The 26,966-nt window shown below is 41.8% G+C and overlaps 1 protein-coding gene across 1 annotated transcript in view; it reads left to right on the plus strand.

Moving 5' to 3' along the window:
* Positions 1–298: 298 nt before the first annotated feature.
* bace1 (beta-secretase 1) overlaps positions 299–26,966 on the plus strand; it is a 28,951-nt gene continuing 2,283 nt past the window's right edge. Inside the window, exons 1-8 of the mRNA XM_067449980.1 lie at positions 299–1,121; positions 15,100–15,188; positions 15,280–15,496; positions 16,223–16,360; positions 21,540–21,674; positions 23,053–23,154; positions 23,243–23,392; positions 25,529–25,700. Coding sequence (XP_067306081.1) covers positions 849–1,121; positions 15,100–15,188; positions 15,280–15,496; positions 16,223–16,360; positions 21,540–21,674; positions 23,053–23,154; positions 23,243–23,392; positions 25,529–25,700 — 1,276 coding nt within the window. The 5' untranslated portion in view covers positions 299–848. The remainder of the gene's footprint in view (positions 1,122–15,099; positions 15,189–15,279; positions 15,497–16,222; positions 16,361–21,539; positions 21,675–23,052; positions 23,155–23,242; positions 23,393–25,528; positions 25,701–26,966) is intronic.

Below are 26,966 nucleotides of genomic sequence, written 5' to 3' on the forward strand. Positions count from 1 at the left end.
CTCATAGGCTACGCTAGTGTAAAGGATATCAGATTCATCTTTGCGAATCGGTTTGCTCCAATGAACCGGTTCAACAAAACGATTCACCGTATCTAACCTCGGGATTGCGATATTTCGCTAGGTATCATTGTAGCATATTTGTCTTAAATGTTGCGTGGAATGTGTGTTGCTTGTGGGCCCACCTAAAAAAATAATAAAAAATAACTTCAACCCGCTCTGATTCGAATGCTTCACGAATCGCTCTGAATCGAATCGTTCAAGGGAATCGATTCACCCTGGTGATTAATTCAGGTATCGGACAGCGCCACAGTGCGTGCGGATGCAGGGAAGATGGAGGAGGCAGGAGCTGTTTGAGGACATATAGATGCGGATTATGGAGGTTTGCGCCGTCAAATGATCGAAGAGCAAAAGATCGCTCTGAATGAACACGACGTCGAGCACATTTCAATGGCAGACATTCAACGACAGAACTCTAAACGAGCGTCGCCCACCTGCTCTACTTCTGCATTCATTTAAATAGAAGATCGCTCGTTTTAACGGTTCATTTCTTAAAGAGCATGCGGGGAGCTTTTGCAAGACATCAAGTTCGGAATCTCCATATTAAAATTATTATAAATAAGAAAGAAGAATGTGGAAAACAGGAATGGTTGCCGTTGGTTGTGAATGCGGAGGATGGAGAGAACGAAGGATAATAAACACGAGTCCGAATGTCCTTTAGTGCTCGCGGGGATTTGGAATTTGCGCATTCTGTTGTCGGCATTCTGTGCATTATGACGCCATAATAGAACTTGCAGATCCGCCACTTGACGCGTTCTAAAGTAAACAAAGAGAATTTATAGCTTGGGAAGATGCAAGTTCCGCGTCTGCTTCTGTATTCGTGGTCATTTATGGCCCTTCTGCCGGTCACCTCCTCGGCTGGCAGCCCGGGCTCGGTGTTGCTCCGGTTCCCCCTGCAGCAGGGGCCCCTCTCACAGCCCGCGGCCGCCCGGGTCCCCTCGAGAGCCGCCAGGGCACGCAGAGGAGTCCGTGCGGTGAATTTTGTAAACATGATTGACAACCTTCGTGGAAAGTCAGGACAAGGGTATTACATCGAAATGGCCGTGGGCACCCCACCTCAGAAGGTGAGACTGAATCCAAATAAACCGGCTCATAACAAAACATGTTTGTGAAGCATTGACATTTATACTCAGAAATAAAGGCCATTCTAATTGTATTGTCATAGTTTTCTTGGACAGGAAAGATGTAAGACAATATAATCTATACAAATTGTGTTTTATTTTTATAAATTCTAAAAATGTCGGCTTAAGTGTGGCAATTGTCACAATAACCAATGACATTGAAATAACAGACACTTATCCAAATAAACCATAATATAATGAAAACATTTTGGTAGTATCTCATTTGGAACCCATTTACAAAAAGTATTACATATTTACATATTAGGCTACTTAAAAAAAAAGAGGGAAAAAAGCTTTTAATCAATTATGGATTATTTACTTTGCTTTATTTGTTACTGAACTAGTGAAATAAAATAACAATTTAAAAAATGATTTAAAGTGGTTAAACAAAAGAGATATAGTATACCAACACCCAGCAGTTAAATATTAATCTTCTAGATAATTTGCACAATTGTCACATTCTAGTTATTGGTGTTTCCTGGTGTTGTTTTTTGGTTAGTAGGCCCCATTACACTATGTACTGTGTGTAAGCAGTATTGTATTCATTCATGCATGGCATGGCTCGTTTAGATCTTAGTGCTTTATGGAAATATTAGACTATTGATTAAATGACTAAACGCTGACCGTGGGATTGAAACAGAAGCAAATGTGTTTTGTGAAGTGTATGGGTTTTGTCCACCTGCCACAGCTGTAGTGTAGAGCACAGGCTGACACAGGGATGACCGTATGACACTGCTCAGTTTTCATAGTTCCAGCCCAATCCTGCAACCCTGCGCTAGATTTACACAACAACCGTGTACTAAAAGAAAAGTTTTTCTCTTGTGTTTTTCGCATTCAGACAAACTTAGTTTTTGTAGTTTACACTGAGACGGTGTTTTCAAAAACTTGCACTTTGAGGGTCTGTGTTCAACTAAAAACGTTAAGATTTTAATGCATTTTGGCCATTCATTTACATGACAACAGCGTTTTGGGGACCTTTTGAAGGTGCATACAGTCTAAAGTCCCCGTTTGGAGTTTGTTTTGGGAGTTCGAAACAGCTTGCTTTCAGGAAAAGTTTGCTATGGCTGGTAAACACTAAAGTAGGTGTGCGTGGAGGCTCCGCCTTCTTTCACATGATAACCTTTTCTGGTTCATTTCGTGTGTTGAGTCCATAGAGGTCAGACGTCCGTGCATGAAAACCTGAACAAACTGGAGAACTGCTTTATAGTAGAAACACTGACACTGTTTTCATTCGTGGAGGAAGTACTGAATCTCAGTACTTAAGTAAAAGTACAAATAACCAGAGCCATTTACTTAAGTAAAAGTAGAAGTACTACAACAACAATCCTACTTAAGTAAAAGTAAAAAAGGACTTGATTTTAAATGTACTTTTAGTATTAAAAGTAAAAGTACTTTTATAACAATTTTATTCTCTTACTGTCTATATTTTAATAATTAAAAAGAAGACAACAGTATGGGCTGTTTTAATTCAGTTAGTTTTGGGTTAATGAAGGCTAATTGTGCGTATCATCCGTTGCCCAGTTTACATTCTGACTCACAATATCAGGGCGATCTGCAGAGTTAAATATCAATGTTCAGAAGTAACATTTTCATCAGCTTTGATGTATTTAAATCTTCATATTTATGAGGATTAATCTTAAATATAGGATATTCTTCAGCTTTCCTTTTATATTCTTAAATTTAATCAATAAATTAAATTAGAATAACGCTATAGGGTTGTTAAATTAAATCATTTACACTGACAAATTACAACTGCATTAAATCATGTTATGAGATAGTTTTAACTATATATTTTTAATACTATAAGAAACGTTGGAAAGAATGTTTAAACATGAAACTAAACTACCAGTAGGTGGCGGCAGGTCTTAATGAGTGAGTCATTGAATCGGTTCGTTCAAACGGCTGATTCGTTCATGAATGAGGCAGTCGTTTACGAACAGGTTATTGAATCTTTGATTCAACTGATTAATTCAAACGTTGAATCATTCATTAACACACTATTGCGGTGAGACGCGTTGTGGTTCTGATGTGGAAATATGATCTGATCTTGGAAATATGTTCGCTGCTGTAATAGAACAAAAGCAGTTTATATTGCATCTAAAATGTAAGTGACTCATTTTAATGAATTGTTTATGGAACTGTCATGAAATCAGTGTCACATTTTCAGTCGTGATGGTATTCAGGAAAACAGCACTCTTGGGCTGTCATGTGATGTTTTAAACTGTATTATACGTTATAAAATATAAAAACCTCCACATTTTGAATATTTACTGCAGTATGTTACTGGTATTCTCTGTACGAGCGGCGTTGGTTTGTTTCCATTTCTTCTCAAGAGTTAATCGCTGCGCGATTGTCAACAGTGCAACCGTCAGTTCATACATTAGCCTATTATTATCCATTAATTATCCAAACAAACCTTAATCTCGAGCCCTGAAACTGATCAGAAAATGTAACGAAACGTTGTAGAAATGTAGTGGAGTAAAAAGTAAAATATTTGCTGCAAAATGTAACGAAGTAAAAGTAAAAAGTATGCACTATTGATTCTACTTAAGTAAAGTACAGATACGTGAAAAATGTACTTAAGTAAAGTAACGAAGTATTTGTACTTCGTTACATTCCATCACTGACTGTTTTTCATGTTTAATATGGTAAAATGCTTAATTTTTAGCAATCTAGTGTATAATGTTCTTTATAAATAAATGTACTACTAGAGGCTGAATTGCAGAGCTTGTGCAACCATATCCACGTTGCTATGATCAGATTTATTAAAAATGTTTGCTGTTTTCTCATTTTTGTTGTATGTATTTTGTTAATGAGAGGAATGTGTGCTGCATATATTGACATATGCATCTAACCGTTGCTGGTCGTGTTTATTTCGAACTTTGTTTTACCCCTAATCGAAGAACGAAAAAGAACTTGACCGTGCATATATTGGGGCCATTAAAGGTGCACTATGTAGTATTTTTGCAGTAAAATATCCAAAAACCACTAGGCCAGTATTATATATTTTGTTCAGTTGAGTTCTTACAATATCCCAAATGTTTCCAACTATTTGTAAATTGTGAGAAAATTGCTATTTTAACTAATGAACCCGGGACGTGTCAGCATAGCGTTTGAGGGAGTAGCCTGTCAATGGCGTCATATCTGCGCTACCCTCGGTTTTATTTGGCAGAAGCGCTTTTCTCTTAGCAGTGTGAACATGTCACAGCAGCGCCGAGCGAACGCACAGAGTAACGTCATAACATAATTTTAAACACACTTAAATGTATCTAATATGATAAACAGAGCTGCTTTACCTTATAATCATAACTGGAAACTACAGGCGCCCAGCGACTGTGTCCTGTCATAATAAAAGTCCCGGTGATCGCGAGCCGTGTATGTGTAACAATCGCTCCAGCGGCCGTGCTCAGCTCCACAACACTCGGTCCTGCTCTGCTTCACACTACAGTAACTTTAATAACCGCATTCATAAACACATATCCCAAGATACTGTGCTCACACTTGGCGTCATCAAACTACGCTTTTGTTTAGAATAGGAGCCCTCCAGTGGACGGAAAGTTGCATAGTGCACCTTTAAGGCATGTAGTGTTTCTTTAGTTAGTAACATTAGAAGGGTCCTTCTGCGCTGGGAAGATGAATCTGTATTTAAACTGGTTAATTAATATAGTAGAAATGTGAAATTATTTTTGAATTTGGTGCTTTCTAGACTGAGAAAAGACAGAAAATGTATTTTTGTCTCATGGGGATGAAAGACTACAATTCCCAGAATGCTTCACTGCCCTACGAGGCCACTCTCAAAGCCACAGTTCAGTTAGAGAACAGACACTACAGTTAAAAACTGAACGTGTCTGTTCATATAATGTGATTGAGCCGCTGAGGTCACGGCACAAACACAGCAGGAGTCAGATTACATTCACCGTAATCAATGAGCTGAATGAACTCTCGTGATTAGAGCTGAGGAAAAAGCGTCCACGCTCACGGCATAGATTCCCAGCACATGTTCAGTCTGGAGTGTTTCCAGTTCATGCCTTTGGAAACTCAACTTTCAAAGGAATTAATTTGAGAAGTTAAATCACTTACTTTGCTCCACACTGCACCGCACCGCTCCGCACCGCACCGCTCCGCTCCGTTTACATGAATACCCGAGCTGAGTGCTGTGACCCCATCCCCCATATGCAGGATGAAAACATGCAGAAAAAGCTCCCTCTGCTGGCTGTAGTCTTTAGCCTCTGGCCAAAAAAAAAAAAAAAAACTTTTTTTCCAGAAATAAAATGCATAAATCTCTTGTCTCAGGGGGATATGTGGGGGGGTTTTCACAAGTCCGTGTGAAAGGGGATCTTTTTGACAATGTTGTCCTTTGTTCACGAATAACACACTGGGAAAACGTTTCTGTTTTTAGTACCGCGTTGTCATGGGATCGTACCCTGAAGTTAGCAGTTTCAGGACCAGTGGCGCCACCAGGGGGTGGCCAGGCCCTGGCCACCCCGCTGGCCATGGCGTAGGTTTGGGGGGGACGCTAGGTACTAGTCCCAATCAATATTTAGAATAAGCAAAATGACCCGTCCCGTATCAAACCAATACGGACGCGATGCACAATATTGGGTTTTAGCGGCGCTTTGCTGCCATAGCGACGGAGTCTCGCGAGCATGTGCTGGAAACTTGCGCGTTTTTTAAAAAACATGTCGAGCTCGCGTCCACAGTTTGAACGCGAAGATTTCCAGATATAGGGCTGAATAGAAAAAAAGGTATCATGAGTGGGTCTGTCCAGTAACTTAAGATGAACCTAAGACAAACTGCACCCTTTGCAGAGAAGCATTTCAGTGTCTCTGTCTGTCTGACTGAAAGCATGCGATGACAGACACATCCGTGAACTAAAGGTAGGCCTATTGTTTTTTTAATGGATAATATAATATTCCATACATTATCAGAGCTTGGCAGACTTATTTTTCTAGACATTAGAACGGTTAATTAATAGATTATAGCATATTAATGTTATCAATTTATCATTTAGCAGTTTGATATTTAAAAAAATATTTAGATTAAAATGAGACAAATAATTACATAATAATATAGTAATAATAGTAAATTAATAAAGAAGATTAAACATTTTTGAATTTCAGAATTGTCAGTAAAGTGGTTACTGGTTCAGAATGACTGCTTAAAGAGACAGTGCACCCAAAAATGAAAAATCTGTCATAATTTCCTCACCCTCAAGTTGTTCCAAACCTGTATGCATTTCTTTATGTAGAACACATATGAAGACACATTCCTACCATGGAAGTCAATGTTGCCCCCAAAGCAAACATTTGGTCACAAACGTTCTTCAAAATATATTATTTTATGAACGAAGAAACTCATACAGGTTTGGAACATCATGAGGGAGAGTAAATGATGACAGAAATTTCATTTTTGGGTGAACTATCCCTTTAAAGTACACCAATACAGGCTACTAAAGAGATCTTCAGAAATAAATAAAATAATCAAAAGTAAAATAATTTAAAATGTGTTCTGTTGTATACTTGATTCCATGTTTATTGTTGAGCTGCTGTCATTGTTTCATTGTCACTCTTATCAATCTTTAACTGCCTAAGTTCATAAATTATTTTCAAAAACGGATTCAAAACTGATTTGAAAAAAAAAAAACATACACACAAAATAACTTATTTTCAATATAAAAAGTGATGGACTGGATATTTTTTGACCTTTTATCACAGTCTTGGACATGTCAAAGATTAGTAACAACACTGGCTTTGATGCATTGTTAGTTTGTGTGCAGCATCAGATTTACATTTTTTTAATCCCTCATTTATATGCAGTTATTATACTCTGTACAAATGCCAGAAACTAAGCTTCTTCTTTTTTCTTCAGCACAGGCCTATCTAAAGGGTTAATGGTGCCACCTGGTTATCAACTGTAAAAATTACACATTTTACCTCTTCCCAAAAGGGAAAACCACCAACAAGAATGCATGAGTATATGGTGTCATGGCTTTCCAATATTTTTTTTTTGGCTATAATGGAAGTCAATGGGGCAAAAACAGGCACGAACAGTAAATGAGGGAGGAAAAATCTGATGCTGCACAAAAACTAACAATGCATCAAAGCTAAAGTTGTTACAAATCTTTGACATGCCCAAGACTTTTATATATATATTTTATATTTAAAATAAGTCATTTTGTGTGTATGTTTTTTTTTTTTTCAAATCCGTTTTGAAAATAATTTATGAACTTGGAAAAAATAAAGAGTATTATTATTTTGGTACTGGATAATTTGAACTGAAGAGCCTCATAAATTAATAGACTTATTAATAAACTTTGCGCGCTCAGACAGCAACAGGTCAGCTCATGCCCGTCAGTCAACAGTTTTAAAAGAAGTTAACGTTAGAAGACGAAGACTACTGGTAAGTAAATAAGTTAAAAAATATTTTTTAGTAAAAGACGACGCGGAATTATGTGTCGTGACGTGCTACAGGCCGGTTTACTACACCAGTAGAATACAATTCTGAAATTATGGTTTCTAGTTTTGGTGTGCCACCCCAAGATTTTAAGTGGCCCCATCTGGCCACCCCTATGAAACATTTCTGGAGGCGCCACTGTTCAGGACACCAAAGCGCTTTTGTCGTGTAAATGACGGAAAAAGCACATTCTGTTTTTAGTGGAAAACTGTTGTGTTAACATCCCCTTAGAATAATGCCCAGTACATACACTACAACAGATCTACATGCCGCCTTTTTGTTATAAGAAGCATGTTCCAAATGGTAATTGTTCTATTAAAACATTTGCATTTAAAGGGATATTTATGCATCTTTTATCCAAAGCGGCTAAACATTTTCTTAAAGGGTTACTTCAGCGATTAGCATATGGCCTTGTATCAGTAGAAACCCTGGAATATTTTCAAATGATTGTGCTTTCCCCCCTCATATCCCCCTGAGACAAGAGATTTATGCATTTTATTTCTGGAAAAATTCCTCCTATGATGCGAATTGACGATATTTGCATCATAGGAGGAATGTTTGGAATAAGGCTAAAGACTACAGCCAGCAGAGGGAGCCATTTCCGCATGTTTTGAACTCGCGCATGGGGGATGGAGATCACACTCACAGCTCAGCTCGCAGCTACAGGCACTCATTTAAACGGAGCTATGGTGAGCAATGTAAGTCTTTTAACTTCTCAAATTAATTTCTATGAAAGTTAAGCTTGCAAAGGCATGAACTGAAATGCGCCAGACTGAACTCGCGTTGTGAATGTATGCCGTGAGTGTAGTCGCGATTACCTCAGCTCTCATCACGAGAGCTCATCAGCTCATTTATCTGACTCCTGCAGTTAGTGCTCAGTGCTGTGATACTCACCGGCGTGACTCACTCATTATATTGAACAGACACGTTCAGTTTTTAATTGTAGTGTCCTCAACTCAGTCACATTAATCAAGTAGGTGGCTTTGGGAATGGCCTCACAGGGCAGCGAAGCATTCTGGGAATTGTAGTCTTTCATCCCCATGAGACAAAAATACATTTTCTGTCTTTTCTCAGTCTAGAAGGCACCAAATTCAAAAATAGTTTCACATTTCTACTACATTGATGACCCAGTTTAAATACAGTTTCATCTTCCCAGCGCTGAAGTACCCCTTTAATTCATGCATTTGCTGGGAGTCATTGCTAGTGTCATGCTCTAGTGTTTGAGCTATGGGAAGTCTAGATCTAAATTCTCTCAGAGTGATAAAAGCATGCTTTTTTCAGGTCGAGAGAGAACTCTGCTGAGCTAGTATCATCTGTTTTGTGTCCCTGTTTAATGTGTGCCATGCACAAGTTTTAGGAAATGAATTAGTGTTTTTTCACACAAAACATCAACTGTCCATTGCCACAAAATCATTACTGGTCACCAAGGTCACATAAAGTATGAGGAAGAGGAAGCCGTGTGTGTAGGGCTCAGCGAGGAAGCATGCGCAGAGAAAAATGTGTGAAGCAGGTCTCGGAGAGGAAGGATGCACACAAGCCAGACTCAGTGAGCGGAATAACAGGAAGCCCACAGGACAAATCAATGATATGAGGAGTCAGCTCAATTCTAACTACGCAAGAGAAACGCTGAAGATTTGCTGAGAGGATTAGGCAGTCGTGGTAAGAAGGTCAAGTGCGTTATCAACCGCCTTTGAATTCAAAACCACGGATAAATCTTAAACGGTTGTCTAATAGAATTCATTTGGAGAGATGTATTTGGAACAACTCCGTAAAGTCTACATTTGTGAATGCATGGCTTTGATATTTTGGTCAATGTGTTATCAATATACTGTATGTCATCATCAGCCATTGAAAACCCTTGATTAGCCAATGCTGAGCCCAGAGTGACTGAGGATGTATTTTGCAGCTCTTTCTTGTTCTCAGGTTTCCCACCCCCCGTCCTGCACTGTCCTGTCTGTCGCTCTGTCTCGCTCTCCCTCGGTGTGTATCACATTTTGCTCAATCAGTGAGTCTAACGCTGAGAGGCAGACTGCCAGTCAGTCGCTGGTGGCATGCAGGAGGCCGATCGATAATATATCTCATTCTTAAATACCCCTTCACGAACACACAAACACCCACAAGGTCAGAAACATTTGACAACAGAGCAATAGTCAGCTGAAAGACCTGAGCCACATCTAGAGATCGTATCTGTATCATTTATAAATCATGCGTATAACAGATTTGTACGTAGAGTGTGCATGTGCTAAAATCCACGTTCATATTTTTTTATCTTCGACACGGAAAAGTGCTCAGGGTCTGAGCAGCAGATGTACACACTTGTCCTTGTGGCAGAGAGTCTACTGCAGGTATTTGGAAATGTAGATTATTTGAAGGAAATGTAAAGGATTTGGATGTTGACTGCTGCTCTTTTATATGTTAATGACATTAATTAGGCAGCATTTACATGGCAGAGACCTGAAGCCATTAATGTTTTAAGGTATGCTTTTATTGTTTCTCTAAATCACACGTATGCACGTTTGAGAGAAGATAAAATGTAGGACGGTTTCTACTCAACATTTGATATTGATTCCTCAGGCTATCATAGAGACTTGGGGCTGATAAAACAAGTATCCAGAACACCTTTACTGGAACACAATAGCTAATACGCAAAAAAAGGTATTACATCACAATGTCCCAAAAACGCTGCATAGCAACTCCTTGCTAACCACTGGCATCACGGAGGGTTTGCATGGGGTGAGCAGCACCAGTGTTGGGGTAATTCACATGGGACGTCCTCATCAACACTTGACAGAGGCTGTGTCTAGAGCTTGGTGCTGACTGGCCAACAGCCAATTAAATTACTTTTTTGGTGTTGCATGAATGGATAGTCTCTGCGCTAGGGTAGTTCTGATTGGCTGATTCTTGCATTGGCACTTGAAAAATTATGCCGTGGACAACACCAGAGACGCACCACAGTTGAACCTAATTCAGTTCGGGATTGTCTGATGTTGTCACCCATTCAAAGTTAATGAGAAGCGTTGACGCCGACGCCTGTGTGAATTCAGCATAACGCATTACTGTAATCAGATTTCTTTTTTAAGTAAATGGTTAAGTAACACATTACTTTTAAATTTACAACAAAATATCTAAGGCTGCATTTACTCCGCAGGTCTTGATGCACAATTCCGACTATATCGGATTTTTTTGATGACCCGCTAACATCATTGTAATAAGCTTTGTAGGCGGGAACCGACGAACGTTTAACAACTTTTATTAAATAAACAAAACGAAAGGAAACCGCGGGCAGCCCCTCACGGACGACTGCCCGCAAATACCCACATAACAAAACGCGGGAAGCCCCTCACGGACGACTGCCCACACACTCCTCAAAAAAACGTAAACAAAACATAACGTAAAGTTCAGGCCTGGTCCTCTCTCGTCTTCCGCTGCCTTCGCTCCTCCTTTTATGCTCCCGTCCCTTGGCCGCGAGACGAGACCGGTGTGTCACGCAGCTGGTACTCATTACCATTCGTCACCGGCCCGCTCTCGCGGTCCCTCGTCCCGCTGCTTGCCACACCACAATCATCTTTTAAAAGTGCCCCGTATCCAATATTTGCATTTACACTATTTACTGGCGAAACAGCCCAAGACGTTCTTAACCGGAAAAGGAAGTAAAATGGCGACAATGAACGCAGACAAAATGATTATTCCATGTTTTGCTTTCTGCACTTTTCCACACATCTTAAAAGGTCAGCACATTTCTCTCGTAAGGTGGAGAAAAAGAGGAGAGCCCTTGATGGGGTTGCCAGGTTTTTACAGCAAAACCCGCACAATTGCAACTCAAAACTGTTAAAGTAGCCCAATTCTGCGGGAAAACTGCGGACTTGGTCGCAGTTCTTGTCCACCTGAATTGACGTCATTCGCCTCCGTCCCTTTCTCAATGAAGTACGATTTGCACTTACTGGGGAATATCCGATCTGACCGCTTACATGGCAGACACAAATGCACATCGGATTTAAATCGGATTTATTACCACATATGAGAATCCGATCTGAGGATATCGGAATTCATGCAGGGTTTTTTTCCTGCTTACACGTTCACGTCATATCCGATCTGTGCCACATGAGAGGAAAAAAATGGAATTGGGTCACTTGAACCATGGGGCCTAAGTTTCTTCTTCAATAAGTAACTCACTTTGTTTTCCAATTTATTGACTGGCAGCTCTCCTGTCCCCATGAGTGCAGATTGCGTGTGTTGAGTAGAGCAGGCTTTTACCCATCTCACTTGCAATAAAGGAGATTCTATTCCTCAAAATGAAAAAAATGGGCCACACAAATCCTGAAAAGTGAAGCCAAAGTGCTTCCATCGTCCCAAGGTGGTTGGTCCGAGTATAGATCATTAACCTGCCCTCTCCATGTGAGACAAACTAAACAGTCAAAATACTCTTCACATATTTGTTTTCTGTCATTTTAGGCAGTTTGTATCACACTGATGTTAAGTCAAGTGTTGTTTATATATATATATATATATATATATATATATATATATATATATATATATATATATATATATATATTAGGGCTGCACGATTAATCGAAATCGAACCGCAATCGTGATTTGGCTTGTGTGCGATTATGAAAGCTCAAAGGCTGCGATATAAATTAAATAAATAAATGCCCAGTGTGTTAGCGAAGAGCGGCTCTGTGATAAACGCTGCTCCGTCTGAAAGACTGCGAGTTTGAGTCGCTTATAACTTGCGTTTGAAAAAGCAACACAAGTCAAACATCTTCACAAACTAGTGAAGCACTCATAAACCTGTTCAGCAACAGACAACGTTTAATAACATGTTTAACTCACTTCATATCGTCAGTCGAGTGTTTGTGAGCCGATGTGGCTTCTCATCAGAGTGAGGCAGATGATGCGTTCTATGTCAATCAGCACTGCATTATAATACACTTTATTACTATGAAAATACCTTTGACGGCTTGAAGAACTCAAATACACCACATTTTGCTGCAGTCGTGTTTATTGTCGTCATGTTTAATCAAAGCGTCTCTATCTTTTGTTTACAGAACGTCATTACTTCTCTGAGGCAAATGTGGCGTTTTCCGCTCAAGGGTGCCCTCTAGCTTTCAGTATGAATTAAAAACTTTGGATAATCAATAATAAGAAAAAATTATACTTAATACATTTTAAAACTTAATAAACTTAAAAAATTATAAATTTATTGGACATATGTTTTTCTTCAATGTACAGGAGTTTTTTTCCCCCACAGTGGATGCACAAGAGGTTCATATTTCATATTAAAGACTGACTTTAAGAAATTGAAATCACAGATAAACAACACACACACACACACACACACACACACACACACACACACACACACACACACACACACACACACACACACACACACACACACACACACACACACACACACACACACACACACACACACACAAATCTTTTATTTTATTTTTTTACAATAACTCCTTAGGCTTAGACCTTTCTAATGTTTTTAGTTATAGGCTGTCTGCATATTACAAAAATAATAATTATTAGTATTAGTATTATATTGTTATATTTATTCTGACATACTCTTTTTATTTGTAATTATGAAAATGTTATTGTAATGGTAATACGTCTTATTTTTTAAAATATTTTACCAGTAATAATAATCATAATAATTATTATTAGTCACATTAATATAAAAACACAAAATGTTATATACACACACTTTACATTTGTAAAAAAAATTATAATAACAATAATCACATTTTAAATCGCAATCGCAATTTTATCCAGAATAATCGCAATTATATATTTTCCCCAAATCGTGCAGCCCTAATATATATATATATATATATTTATTTATTTATTTAAAAAAAAAATTATAGTTTGGTTATAGTTAGTTATTTGATGCTATTACAACAGGGGTGTGACATCATGATTGACAGGTGAGATTGACAGCTTCTCTGAGTAAAGTAGTTACTGAGGCACTAAATTACTTTTTTCGGGAGGAGACTTGAGCTTTAACTTTAATCTCTACATTTCCATAACTGTTAATTTCACATAAAGAGTTCTATAGTAAACTGTACTAACCGATTCTGAAGGGAGTGTGGCTGGGACATGGAATCCGCAGCTCAACTTTATGCTCGAGCTCCACGCCAAATGTTAGAAATTATGTTCAATTGGTTTTATTATGAACTGATTTGTTTTCTTACTATGCATATTTTAAATTGATATCATTCATATACTATACTTGGGATAATCATTAATGACAGTTTGTGAAGATCAGATTTGTCGTCCAGCTTTTTTTACAGTCTATGATTAAAACAATGAAATGCAAACTCAGAATATTAAGCAACCTGCAATAATAAAATATGTTAAATAACAAATATAAGTTCTAAATCTAAATTCACCTTATTAACCAATGTCTACTGATCTTTGATGATCCAATTGTCATGTGACACACATTTTTGTAAAATTTAAATAGAGGAATCCTGTCTGGAGAAGCGTCAGTCTTTCTGCTCACATGTAAATAGTGATTCCTCCATGGTGCGTGCACAACTTGCTTTTAAAGGGAATGGGAGATAAGACTCAGAAGATTGGTTTATTGCACGCTACACCCAAGACACACCCATGACTCATTAAGAGACTAGGCACAACCCTTTTAGACCATGTGCCGTGCACTTGTGTGGCACGATTTAGACCATGTGCTCAGGTCTTTAAAATAGGGCTCTTGAACTTTCTTCCACTGCATCCTGTTCTTCTGCACTCCAGAATGGCAGCACAACCGAAAGGTTTGTTTAAGCTGCGCCCTCTACTGTGCAGGTGTGAATCTGCATCAGCCTTACTTCACTTTTGGTATAAAAGGGCCTTTACATTTGCCAAAACTTTATTTTATTTAAAAAGCAAATATTTTATTTAAACAAGCAAGCCCAGTCTAGGTGAGACAAAGTATTGTAATGTTCCATAAGGTCACTTTTTTTATGGCGTAATGCAATATTCTATTGCATTACTTTTACAAGTCACTCTCCCAACAGAGCCCCACACTGTAAAAAAAATTGTTGGTTTGACTTAAAAAAGTAAGTAACCTGGTTGTCTTAAAATTTTGAGTTTATTAAAATAAAAAAATTGAGTTGATACAATGAAGGAAATTTGTTTAATAAATAGAAACTCAAAATATTATTGTATCTGAACCACATAAAAATTTGATAAATCATGAAAATAGCACTATTTGGCATGTTTCACTGCATCATCAGAAATAAAACACACAATTACCCAATATGCTTACAAAATCTTTTAATAATATTTAATAAAGGTTGTTGAATCTCAAAAAAATTTTATTGTATTAACTCACAATTTTAATTTCAATGAACTCAAAATTTCAAGGCAACCAGGTAACTTTTTTTCGAAATAATTTTTTACAGTGCACTCACATTTGTCTTCAGTTAATTACAGATCAAATCCCTTTGTGTTTCAGTTGAACATCTTGGTTGATACGGGCAGCAGTAACTTTGCAGTCGGTGCCGCCGCTCACCCGTTCCTCCACAGATATTACCATCGCTCTCTGTGAGTAGTAGTAGCTAATCACACAAAAATGTCTCATGACACATGTTATAAAGACTAAGAAACATTATTTTGTTTCTGTTTGTGTGGATAGTTCGTCATCGTACAGAGATCTGGGCCGTGGTGTGTATGTGCCGTACACACAGGGCCGGTGGGAGGGCGAGCTGGGCACTGATCTGGTGTCAATTCCTCATGGGCCCAATGTGTCTCTGAGGGCCAACATCGCTGCAATCACCCAGTCTGACCGCTTTTTCATCAACGGATCCAACTGGGAGGGAATACTCGGACTGGCCTATGCCGAGATCGCAAGGGTCGGTTCCTGCAGTGTTTCTGTAACATGGCTGCTTGTGCTGCTATAACTTCACAATGCTTACGTGACAGGGATAGTTCACCCAAAAATGAAAATGACCCCATGATTTACTCCCCCTCAAGCCATTCTTGGTGTATATGATTATCTTCTTTTTGACAAATACAATCGGATTTATATGAATACATATCCTGATGCTTCCAAGCTTTATAATGGCAAGCAATGGCAGCCAAAAATTTGAAGCTCAAAAAAGTGCATCCATCCATTTTAAACATGGCTCCAGGGGGTAATAAAATATCCATATTTAACACGTTATAAAGTAAAATATCGAGCCTCCGCCAGACTGTCTTCTGTATTCAATTTACAAAGACAGTGAGTCTGACGTTGGACGTAGCGTAAGAGTTTTGAACTGTGAGAGGCGTTACACTTTCTTTGTAAGTTTAATATGGAAGGCGGTCTGACGGAAGCTAGATATTTTACTTTATAAAGCCGTGTGGAGTATGTTTAAGATGGATGGAAGGACTATTTTGGTCTTCAGATTTTGGGGTGCCATTATTAAGCTTGGATTAGCCAGAACATTTTTAAAATCACTCATTGTATTCGTCTGAAAGAAGAATATCATATATACCTAGGATGGCTTGAGGGTGAGTAAATCCTGGTGTAATTTAAATTTTAGGGGGAACTATCCTTTAAAGAAGAGTCTCATCTAATCATGTTTTCCGTCTTTCAGCCAGATGAGATGCTAGAGCCGTTCTTCGACTCTCTGTTGAGGCAGACCAGTGTCCCAGACATGTTTTCTCTGCAGCTCTGCGGAGCAGGATTCACCCAGAACTACAGCGCCGGCAGCTCCACTGTAGGGGGCAGTATGGTGAGGAATTGTTAATTGACCCCAAATTGAAATTCTATTATTTATTCTAAATGACTGTCCAGTGATTTGTACTCAAGACTCGGACTCGGTCTCGAGACCATATTTTAATGGTCTCGGTCTCGTCATGGACTCGTGTGCCTTTGGACTCGGAATTGACTCGCACTCGAACATGTTAGGACTCTGACTTATTTCCGAGTCCACTCGAGTCCCGTTCAAAATATGAATGATTATTACTCTATGTTAATATTTCTAGGTAATAATTGATGGTTGACACTTCCAATGATGTGTGGTTTTCTTAAGCGCAACTGCACGTTACTCAGGGGCGTAGTTTATGGGGGGGATGTAACCAAATCCCATTCAAATCCCTCAGCAACCCCCTAAAATTTCAACATGAAAATCACAGTAGATCAAAATAAAAATATGTAGAATTCATTTGTTTGGAAACAATAATTTTGTTCCTAATCAAATATGAGTTTGTCATAATAAAAGGACAAAAAAATACTCCCCCTCCATTGAACCGATTGGTAACACCCAACCAATGAGTCGCACTTTCACCATAACAACGCAAGTGGTGTTTTTATGGGAGAGCAAACGTTAGCGGCAAAAATGAAGAGAAGCGCTGCACAGCAGACTACATTTAACTGTTGGTCAGAGAGGGATGTAAAAAATAAATAAAGCATGTACTGAGAACAAGGTTAGGCTAGACAAGGTTAGGCTCGGACTCGACCCTCTCTGAACTCGGTCTCGACTCGGACTCGACCCTCTCTGAACTCGGACTCGACTCGGACTCGACCCTCTCTGAACTCGGACTCAACTCGGACTCGACCCTCTCTCAACTCGGACTCGACCCTCTCTGAACTCGGACTCGACTCAGACTTGACCCTCTCTGAACTCGGACTCGACTCGGACTCGACCCTCTCTGGTCTCGGACTCGACTCGGACTCGACCCTCTCTAAACTCGGACTCGACTCGGACTCGACCCTCTCTGAACTCGGACTCGACTCGGACTCGACCCTCTCTGAATTCGGACTCGACTCAGACTCGACCCTCTCTGAACTCGGACTCGACTCAGACTCGACCCTCTCTGAACTCGGACTCGACTCGGACTCGACCCTCTCTGAACTCGGACTCTACTCGGACTCGACCCTCTCTGAACTCGGACTCGACTCGGACTCGACCCTCTCTGAACTCAGACTCGACCCTCTCTGAACTCGGACTCGACTCGGACTCGACCCTCTCTGAACTCGGACTCGACTCGGACTCGACCCTCTCTGAACTCGGACTCGACCCTCTCTGAACTCGGACTCGACTTTCTCTGAACTCGGACTCGACTTGGACTCGACCCTCTCTGAACTCGGACTCGACTCGGACTCGACCCTCTCTGAACTCGGACTCGACTCGGACTCGACCCTCTCTGAACTCGGACTCGACCCTCTCTGAATTCGGACTCGACTCAGACTCGACCCTCTCTGAACTCGGACTCGACCCTCTCTGAACTCGGACTCGACTCGGACTCGACCCTCTCTGAACTCGGACTCGACTCGGACTCGACCCTCTCTGAACTCGAACTCGACTCGGACTCGACCCTCTCTGAACTCGGACTCGACTCAGACTCGACCCTCTCTGAACTCGGACTCGACTCGGACTCGACCCTCTCTGAACTCGGACTCGACCCTCTCTGAACTCAGACTCGACCCTCTCTGAACTCGGACTCGACTCGGACTCGACCCTCTCTGAACTCGGACTTGACTCGGACTCGACCCTCTCTGAACTCGGACTCGACTCGGACTCGACCCTCTCTGAACTCGGACTCGACCCTCTCTGAACTCGGACTCGACCCGCTCTGAACTCAGACTCGTCTCGGACTCGACCCTCTCTGAGCTCGGACTCGACCCTCTCTGAACTCAGACTCGACCCTCTCTGAACTCGGACTCGACTCGGACTCGACCCTCTCTGAACTCAGACTCGACCCTCTCTGAACTCGGACTCGACTCGGACTCGACCCTCTCTGAACTCGGACTCGACTCGGACTCGACCCTCTCTGAACTCGGACTCGACCCTCTCTGAACTCAGACTCGACCCTCTCTGAACTCGGACTCGACTCGGACTCGACCCTCTCTGAACTCGGACTCGACTCGGACTCGACCCTCTCTGAACTCGGACTCGACCCTCTCTGAACTCGGACTCGACTCGGACTCGACCCTCTCTGAACTCGGACTCGACCCTCTCTGAACTCAGACTCGACCCTCTCTGAACTCGGACTCGACTCGGACTCGACCCTCTCTGAACTCGAACTCGACTCGGACTCGACCCTCTCTGAACTCGGACTCGACTCAGACTCGACCCTCTCTGAACTCGGACTCGACTCGGACTCGACCCTCTCTGAACTCGGACTCGACCCTCTCTGAACTCAGACTCGACCCTCTCTGAACTCGGACTCGACTCGGACTCGACCCTCTCTGAACTCGGACTTGACTCGGACTCGACCCTCTCTGAACTCGGACTCGACTCAGACTCGACCCTCTCTGAACTCGGACTCGACTCGGACTCGACCCTCTCTGAACTCGGACTCGACCCTCTCTGAACTCAGACTCGACCCTCTCTGAACTCGGACTCGACTCGGACTCGACCCTCTCTGAACTCGGACTTGACTCGGACTCGACCCTCTCTGAACTCGGACTCGACTCGGACTCGACCCTCTCTGAACTCGGACTCGACCCTCTCTGAACTCGGACTCGACCCGCTCTGAACTCGGACTCGTCTCGGACTCGACCCTCTCTGAGCTCGGACTCGACCCTCTCTGAACTCAGACTCGACCCTCTCTGACTTGGCTCGGACTTGACTCGGACTCGACCCTCTCTGAACTCGGACTCGACTCGGACTCGACCCTCTCTGAACTCGGACTCGACCCTCTCTGAACTCGGACTCGACCCGCTCTGAACTCGGACTCGTCTCGGACTCGACCCTCTCTGAGCTCGGACTCGACCCTCTCTGAACTCAGACTCGACCCTCTCTGAACTCGGACTCGACTCGGACTCGACCCTCTCTGAACTCGAACTCGACTCGGACTCGACCCTCTCTGAACTCGGACTCGACTCAGACTCGACCCTCTCTGAACTCGGACTCGACTCGGACTCGACCCTCTCTGAACTCGGACTCGACTCGGACTCGACCCTCTCTGAACTCAGACTCGACCCTCTCTGAACTCGGACTCGACTCGGACTCGACCCTCTCTGAACTCGGACTCGACTCGGACTCGACCCTCTCTGAACTCGGACTCGACCCTCTCTGAACTCAGACTCGACCCTCTCTGAACTCGGACTCGACTCGGACTCGACCCTCTCTGAACTCGGACTCGACTCGGACTCGACCCTCTCTGAACTCGGACTCGACCCTCTCTGAACTCGGACTCGACCCGCTCTGAACTCGGACTCGACTCGTACTCGACCCTCTCTGAACTCGGACTCGACTCGGACTCGACCCTCTCTGAACTCGGACTCGACTCGGACTCGACCCTCTCTGAACTCGGACTCGACCCTCTCTGAATTCGGACTCGACTCAGACTCGACCCTCTCTGAACTTGGACTCGACTCAGACTCGACCCTCTCTGAACTCGGACTCGACTCGGACTCGACCCTCTCTGAACTCGGACTCGACTCGGACTCGACCCTCTCTGAACTCGAACTCGACTCGGACTCGACCCTCTCTGAACTCGGACTCGACTCAGACTCGACCCTCTCTGAACTCGGACTCGACTCGGACTCGACCCTCTCTGAACTCGGACTCGACTCGGACTCGACCCTCTCTGAACTCGGACTCGACCCTCTCTGAACTCGGACTCGACTCAGACTCGACCCTCTCTGAACTCGGACTCGACTCAGACTCGACCCTCTCTGAACTCGGACTCGACTCGTACTCGACCCTCTCTGAACTCGGACTCGACTCGGACTCGACCCTCTCTGAAGTCGGACTCGACTCGGACTCGACCCTCTCTGAACTCGAACTCGACTCGGACTCGACCCTCTCTGAACTCGGACTCGACTCAGACTCGATCCTCTCTGAACTCGGACTCGACTCGGACTCGACCCTCTCTGAACTCGGACTCGACTCGGACTCGACCCTCTCTGAATTCGGACTCGACTCAGACTCGACCCTCTCTGAACTCGGACTCGACTCAGACTCGACCCTCTCTGAACTCGGACTCGACTCGTACTCGACCCTCTCTGAACTCGGACTCGACTCGGACTCGACCCTCTCTGAACTCGGACTCGACTCGGACTCGACCCTCTCTGAACTCGGACTCGACCCTCTCTGAATTCGGACTCGACTCAGACTCGACCCTCTCTGAACTCGGACTCGACTCAGACTCGACCCTCTCTGAACTCGGACTCGACTCGGACTCGACCCTCTCTGAACTCGGACTCGACCCTCTCTGAACTCGAACTCGACTCGGACTCGACCCTCTCTGAACTCGGACTCGACTCAGACTCGACCCTCTCTGAACTCGGACTCGACTCGGACTCGACCCTCTCTGAACTCGGACTCGACCCTCTCTGAACTCAGACTCGACCCTCTCTGAACTCGGACTCGACCCTCTCTGAACTCGGACTTGACTCGGACTCGACCCTCTCTGAACTCGGACTCGACTCGGACTCGACCCTCTCTGAACTCGGACTCGACCCTCTCTGAACTCGGACTCGACCCGCTCTGAACTCGGACTCGACTCGGACTCGACCCTCTCTGAGCTCGGACTCGACTCGGACTCGACCCTCTCTGAACTCGGACTCGACTCGGACTCGACCCTCTCTGAACTCGGACTCGACCCTCTCTGAACTCGGACTCGACTCGGACTCGACCCTCTCTGAACTCGGACTCGACTCGGACTCGACCCTCTCTGAACTCGGACTCGGACTCGACCCTCTCTGCACTCGGATGAATCAGTGCTCTGATTCAAATGAGACAAATCTGAATAAAGGTCGTCATAAAAATTGCCTATATGATTTTTGTGCTATTGTATAGTTCTGTGTGAGGAGCAAAAGTGCAGTCATGTAAAATGAGTAAATATATCTTTGAATCAACATGCTGTTAAAAAAACTGTATGTAATGTGTAACAAAACAAATTCACTGACATACTATAAAAATGATTTGTCGATTCACAGACTGTTTTTATTCTTTCCAGATAATTGGGGGAATAGACCCGTCCTTATATGTTGGGGAGCTGTGGTACACACCAATCAGACGAGAGTGGTATTATGAGGTCATCATCGTGCGCATTGAGGTTAACGGACAGGATCTCAATATGGACTGCAAAGAAGTGAGAACAAGTCTTCTGCTTCTAAGCACACACAAACACATATCCAGTATCTTCAAGCACGTGTGCTTTCATGACTCTTTTTTTTTTCTTATATGAAGGTCACATTTAAACATCAAAACCTATTCCATTAAACCTCCTGTTTTTCTTTTGTTTCAGAGTTTGTGTAAATAGCCTCCACCAACAAGGTGGTTTATTTGCACTTGGTGTAAATTGGCACTCTGTAATTTATTCTATGACTTATAAAGAGGCAGTTGAATGTCATACCAACATTAAGTATTTAAATGGGGTGATTTTACTCAAATAGCCTATAGGTTTTAATGAATAGCCAAGATACCTAAAATGTATGTCTATTTCATGGATAATTGAATAATAACCCCATGGATTACAATAAGTATTACATTTAAAAATAGTCACACTTTGCCAATTATTATGACCCATCTTACCCCAATGGTCTAATTTTATATTTTCATTTTAAGAACTATAAAAAAAATAAGAACTATACTTTATACTCAACAAATAAAAACAAACCAACCGACAAACAAACAGACAAAAAAAACACACACAAAAAAACAGCATAAATATGTTCACAAATTAACAAATAAACACAGACAACTTTGATATTCAACATAATGTAATGTCAGCAAGCACTGTTCTCCAGAGACAGAAAATTCGATTTTTTCAGAAAATTAGAGTAATTTTTTCGAATCCCTAAATCTCACTAATGTTGATATTCAGATGCAATGAAAAAAAAAAAAGTTCTAGCTATTTGTCAAATCTGTTGAAAATAGATGTTGTGCAATCTAAAATTTGATTTAATTGTATTTTGGATGCATAAAAGCTACCTATGAATTATTATTAGCAAGACAGAGGAGTGCCCACTGTTGGACATTTTTAGTAGTGCAGTTTAAGGAGCTTTTTCCTAAATGCCAAAGCTATATACAGCTCTGAAAAAAATTAAGAGACCACTTAACATTGATTTCTCAAGCGGACACCCCCCCCCCCAGCATTTGAGAGCTCATTTTGTCAAGATTTTGATCTCTTATTTTATTTACTTGGCGACTTTTTTTATCATTAAAATTTGGCTGGGTGGTAAAATTGCTAAAAGCAGACATTCTCATTCTTTCTTTCTTTCTTTCTTTCTTTCTTTCTTTCTTTCTTTCTTTCTTTCTTTCTTTCTTTCTTTCTTTCTTTTACGTATCCTGGATTAATGTTTAGGTTTTTTTTTGGTATTTTTTTTTTTACACTATGTTTTTTTGATTTGATTGTCTAGATAATGTGTTAAAAATTGTAATAAAGTTGTTTGAAAAATCTCTCTCTCTCTCTCTCTCTCTCTCTCTCTCTCTCTCTCTCTCTCTCTCTCTCGCTCTCTCTCTCTCAGTATAACTATGATAAGAGTATTGTGGACAGCGGCACTACAAACTTGCGTCTCCCTCGTAAAGTGTTCCAGGCTGCTGTGAAGGCCATTGAAGCGGCTTCATCGGTCGGTTTATATCATCTCAACTGTTCTCATTGTTAACCATGCTAAACGTTTTCAGATTTCTCTCATAATTGGATTTTTGTCTCCACAGACTGAACAGTTTCCCTCAGGTTTTTGGCTAGGGGAGCAGCTGGTATGTTGGCAGGCGGGCACCACACCCTGGCATATCTTCCCTGTCATTTCTCTCTACCTAATGAGTGAAAATAGAAACCAGTCCTTCCGTATCTCCATCCTGCCACAGGTACCATCATTTTGCTTTTCTTATTCCGTGGCTATGACAACTTTCAGAAAGGCATACTGACTCACCCTCATGTGATTTTTTAAACCTCTGACTGTTTTTTTCATAATCCTAACTAGGGATGCACCGAATCCAGATTTTTGAGGTTCGGCCGAATACCGAATCCACTGGTCAAGATTCTGCAGAATCCGAATACCGAATCCACTGGTTAAGATTCTGCCGAATCCGAATACCAAATCCACTGGTTGAGATTCTGCCGAAACCGAATCCAACTCCCATCCTCAGTCCATTATCACAGTAAATACATTAATGACATAAACAACGTCCACAGCAGTGTATTTTTAATTTAATTTTAATTTAAAAAAAGGCAACATTGTGCCAGGATGACTGTGCCGTATTGCTGTCTGCAGATTCCTTCATGCACAACTCTTATTCTTTTGGATGGGAAGTTCAGTTCTTTTCCGCGAACCGGTTCTTTCGGACAGTTCGTTTCAATGAACCGGTTAAAAAAACCGGATCACCGCTTCTTTTACGTCTTTACGTAATGACGTCATTTCTATCGTCCCGGCGGATGAAAATACATTCAAACACATTCATATAAAGTATTTGTAATTAAAACTTAGTATAGTAATAATTATTATTGTCATCATCATCATCTTGGATACATTTTTTAATTCATGTTTTGCAAAAGCACTCAATACAGCCACTGTCGTGCAAACACTGATGTTTTACACAGATTAAATAAACTTACATTGACATAACATAAACTTACACAAATCCTTGGTTCACCCGTGCTCATGTATTATCAGCATCCGTTTTCCGAGAGAAACAGCAGCCGTCCCACTCCGAGAGAAACAGCAGCCGTCCCACTCTGAGAGAAACAGCAGCCGTCCCACTCCGAGAGAGACAGCAGCCGTCCCACTCCGAGAGAGACAGTTCGATTCAAGACGGCGCATCACGCATGCAGTATCTCAGCTCACCGGTTCTCACAGCAAAACATGTCTCAGTTCAGTGAACGGTTGGAGTTACAACATATACTTCAAGATATTAGTTTATTTCTAGTCTGAGGGATTGTCACTCATGTCAGAAAGTGAGTAACTATAGTAACTTGTGGGATCAGCGTTGATTTGAGACGCGAACCGTTTAGAACGATTCAGTCCGATTTGGTGAACTGGTTCGACCGGATCACTAAAAAGATCTGGTTAAAAAGAACGATTCGTTCGCGAAACCGGACATCCAGCGGGTATTGTTTAGGGTTCTTGCCACCACGAGACAAATTGGCATTGCAAATTGAACATATAGCTGGACTTGAATTGCCTTCTTGTGACTGAAAGTACTGCCAGCACATTTTCTGTTCACAAGTTCATTTTCACTTTCTCACAGCTTACTGCATTCGAATGGTCCACCTAGTAAACACGTTGCCATAATCAACCGCGGCATCATCGAGCAGTATCGCGTAGTGCAAGCCTAGGGTTCGGTTCGGTGGAAAAAAATTCCAAGGTTCGGCAGAAACCGAACCCAGTCAAAAAGCCCAATATTCGGTCGAATCTGAACCCAAATCCTGGTTTCGGTGCATCCCTATTCCTAAGTTTGTGTCGTGCCTACTAAACGGTAACACTTGCCCTACTCTCATTCTACTGCAGAACGTACTGTGCAGTCAGCTAGTGTTCTAAAAGGATTAGGATACTTGACAAATAGTTATAAGTGCTCATATATATGTGTCAAACTCCTAGAGGGCCACTGTCCTGCAGAGTTTAGCTCCAACCCTACTAAAAACTTGAGCTGTTTCCGAAATCTGTGTCCGACAAAGTTTGTATCCCACATGTGAATGTAATTCACACACTGTACCAGCTACAACCACTAAACCTTGTAGAGTTGCTGGATCTTTTTTTATATATACACAGATTATCAGGCATGACATTATGAGCGTTATGGCCAATAATATTGTGTTGGTCCCCCTTTGCTGCCAAAAAAGGTACTCGTCGAGGTATGGACTCCACTAGACCCCTGAAGGTGTGCTGTGGTATCTGGCACCAAGATATTAGCAGCAGATTCTTTCTGTCTACACAAAAATGTATCAGTTTTATCATATTTCATAATTCCGAATAGCTGATGTCTGTCTCTCTCGGCTCTCTGCAGCAGTACCTGAGGCCGGTGGAGGACGTTGCCTCGGCTCAGGAGGACTGTTATAAATTCGCTGTGTCCCAGTCGAGCACTGGTACAGTAATGGGTGCCGTCATCATGGAGGGCTTCTACGTGGTGTTTGACCGGGAACGCAAACGCATCGGCTTTGCTGTTAGCACATGTCACGGTCAGTGTTGTGCAAGTTACTTCCAAACTGTAATATATTATAGATTACTTATTACTGCTATTTAAAAGTAATTCTTTACATTACAATATTACTGTCTCAGAATTGTAATGCGTTACATTACTCCTGTATTACTTTTGAGTTACTTTCACCAAAATAACTACAGAAGCAACTCTTAACATTCTGAGATGTAGGCTACCAGAGAGCATTTTACATCCAGAAGGTGATATGATGAACCATAATGACTGTGGGGTATCAGGCTAACAATAGAGAATTGGCTCAAGACAATGCAAGAAATCATGACAAATAGAATCACAAACGATCCAATCTGTTATAAGTATTGTAGAGGTAAAGTGATTATCTGGGAATAGCTTCTGTTCATAGACACAACAGAACTGTGTGTAAACTCTAAGTTATAACAATATGCGCATTTGTTCTTTTCTTATTGTTGCGACATCGATAGAATTTCGGTTTTAGACAAAGGTTGCATTTGACAGCATTTACATTTGACTATTAGCCTACGTTCTTGTCCTTATCTGTGATAAACTAAGCAATGCGCATCCAGTAATAACAGGAACATGCCCACTGCCGCTCAGATATTATTAACAGGAGCGGATGCCAAGCGAGTGCTTTCAATAAATTCCTATGAAAGTTATGCTTCCATATGAACTGAAAACGCGCCAGTGCGCGCACACCGGAAATGACAGCTCGTCAGTAAATGCGCGCTCTGTGCGGCCAAGCAGATTTTAGTTTCGGTTTAAAATTAGCCTATTATTCTTAATGAAAAACACAACACAATGACAAACTCCCTTTATTAGGCGCTTTTACATTTCACTTTGAAACCAAATCTTCCGCGATCATCTGACAGCTCAAGATCTGACTCCTGCTGCGACGATCGGATCATCGTCGCAAGCGTTACTGAAAATGTACCGAGTAAAATATTACTGAAAATTCATTAGTAATGCCTTACACTACTGCGTTACATCAAAAAGTAATACGTTACTGTAATGTATTACTTTTGTAATGCGTTACTCCCAACACTGGTCACGGTGAGAGAGCATTTTCTCTGGGAAACTTGCAATGGGTTCAGAAAACATTACTTATAACACTTGGGCCACACACAAATAATTCTGTTACTTTGTATTTTCTGTATTTTATAAAAAGAAAAGCTTTTGAGAAAAGCTCATGCAGCATTTGTTTTGAGATGAGACGTGTGACTAAACATGGCGTAATACAGCACTGCCCCTCTGGAAGTTTCTAGTGATCCTC

This window comes from Pseudorasbora parva, chromosome 8 (assembly GCF_024679245.1).
Source record: "Pseudorasbora parva isolate DD20220531a chromosome 8, ASM2467924v1, whole genome shotgun sequence".
Lineage (NCBI taxonomy): Eukaryota > Metazoa > Chordata > Actinopteri > Cypriniformes > Gobionidae > Pseudorasbora > Pseudorasbora parva.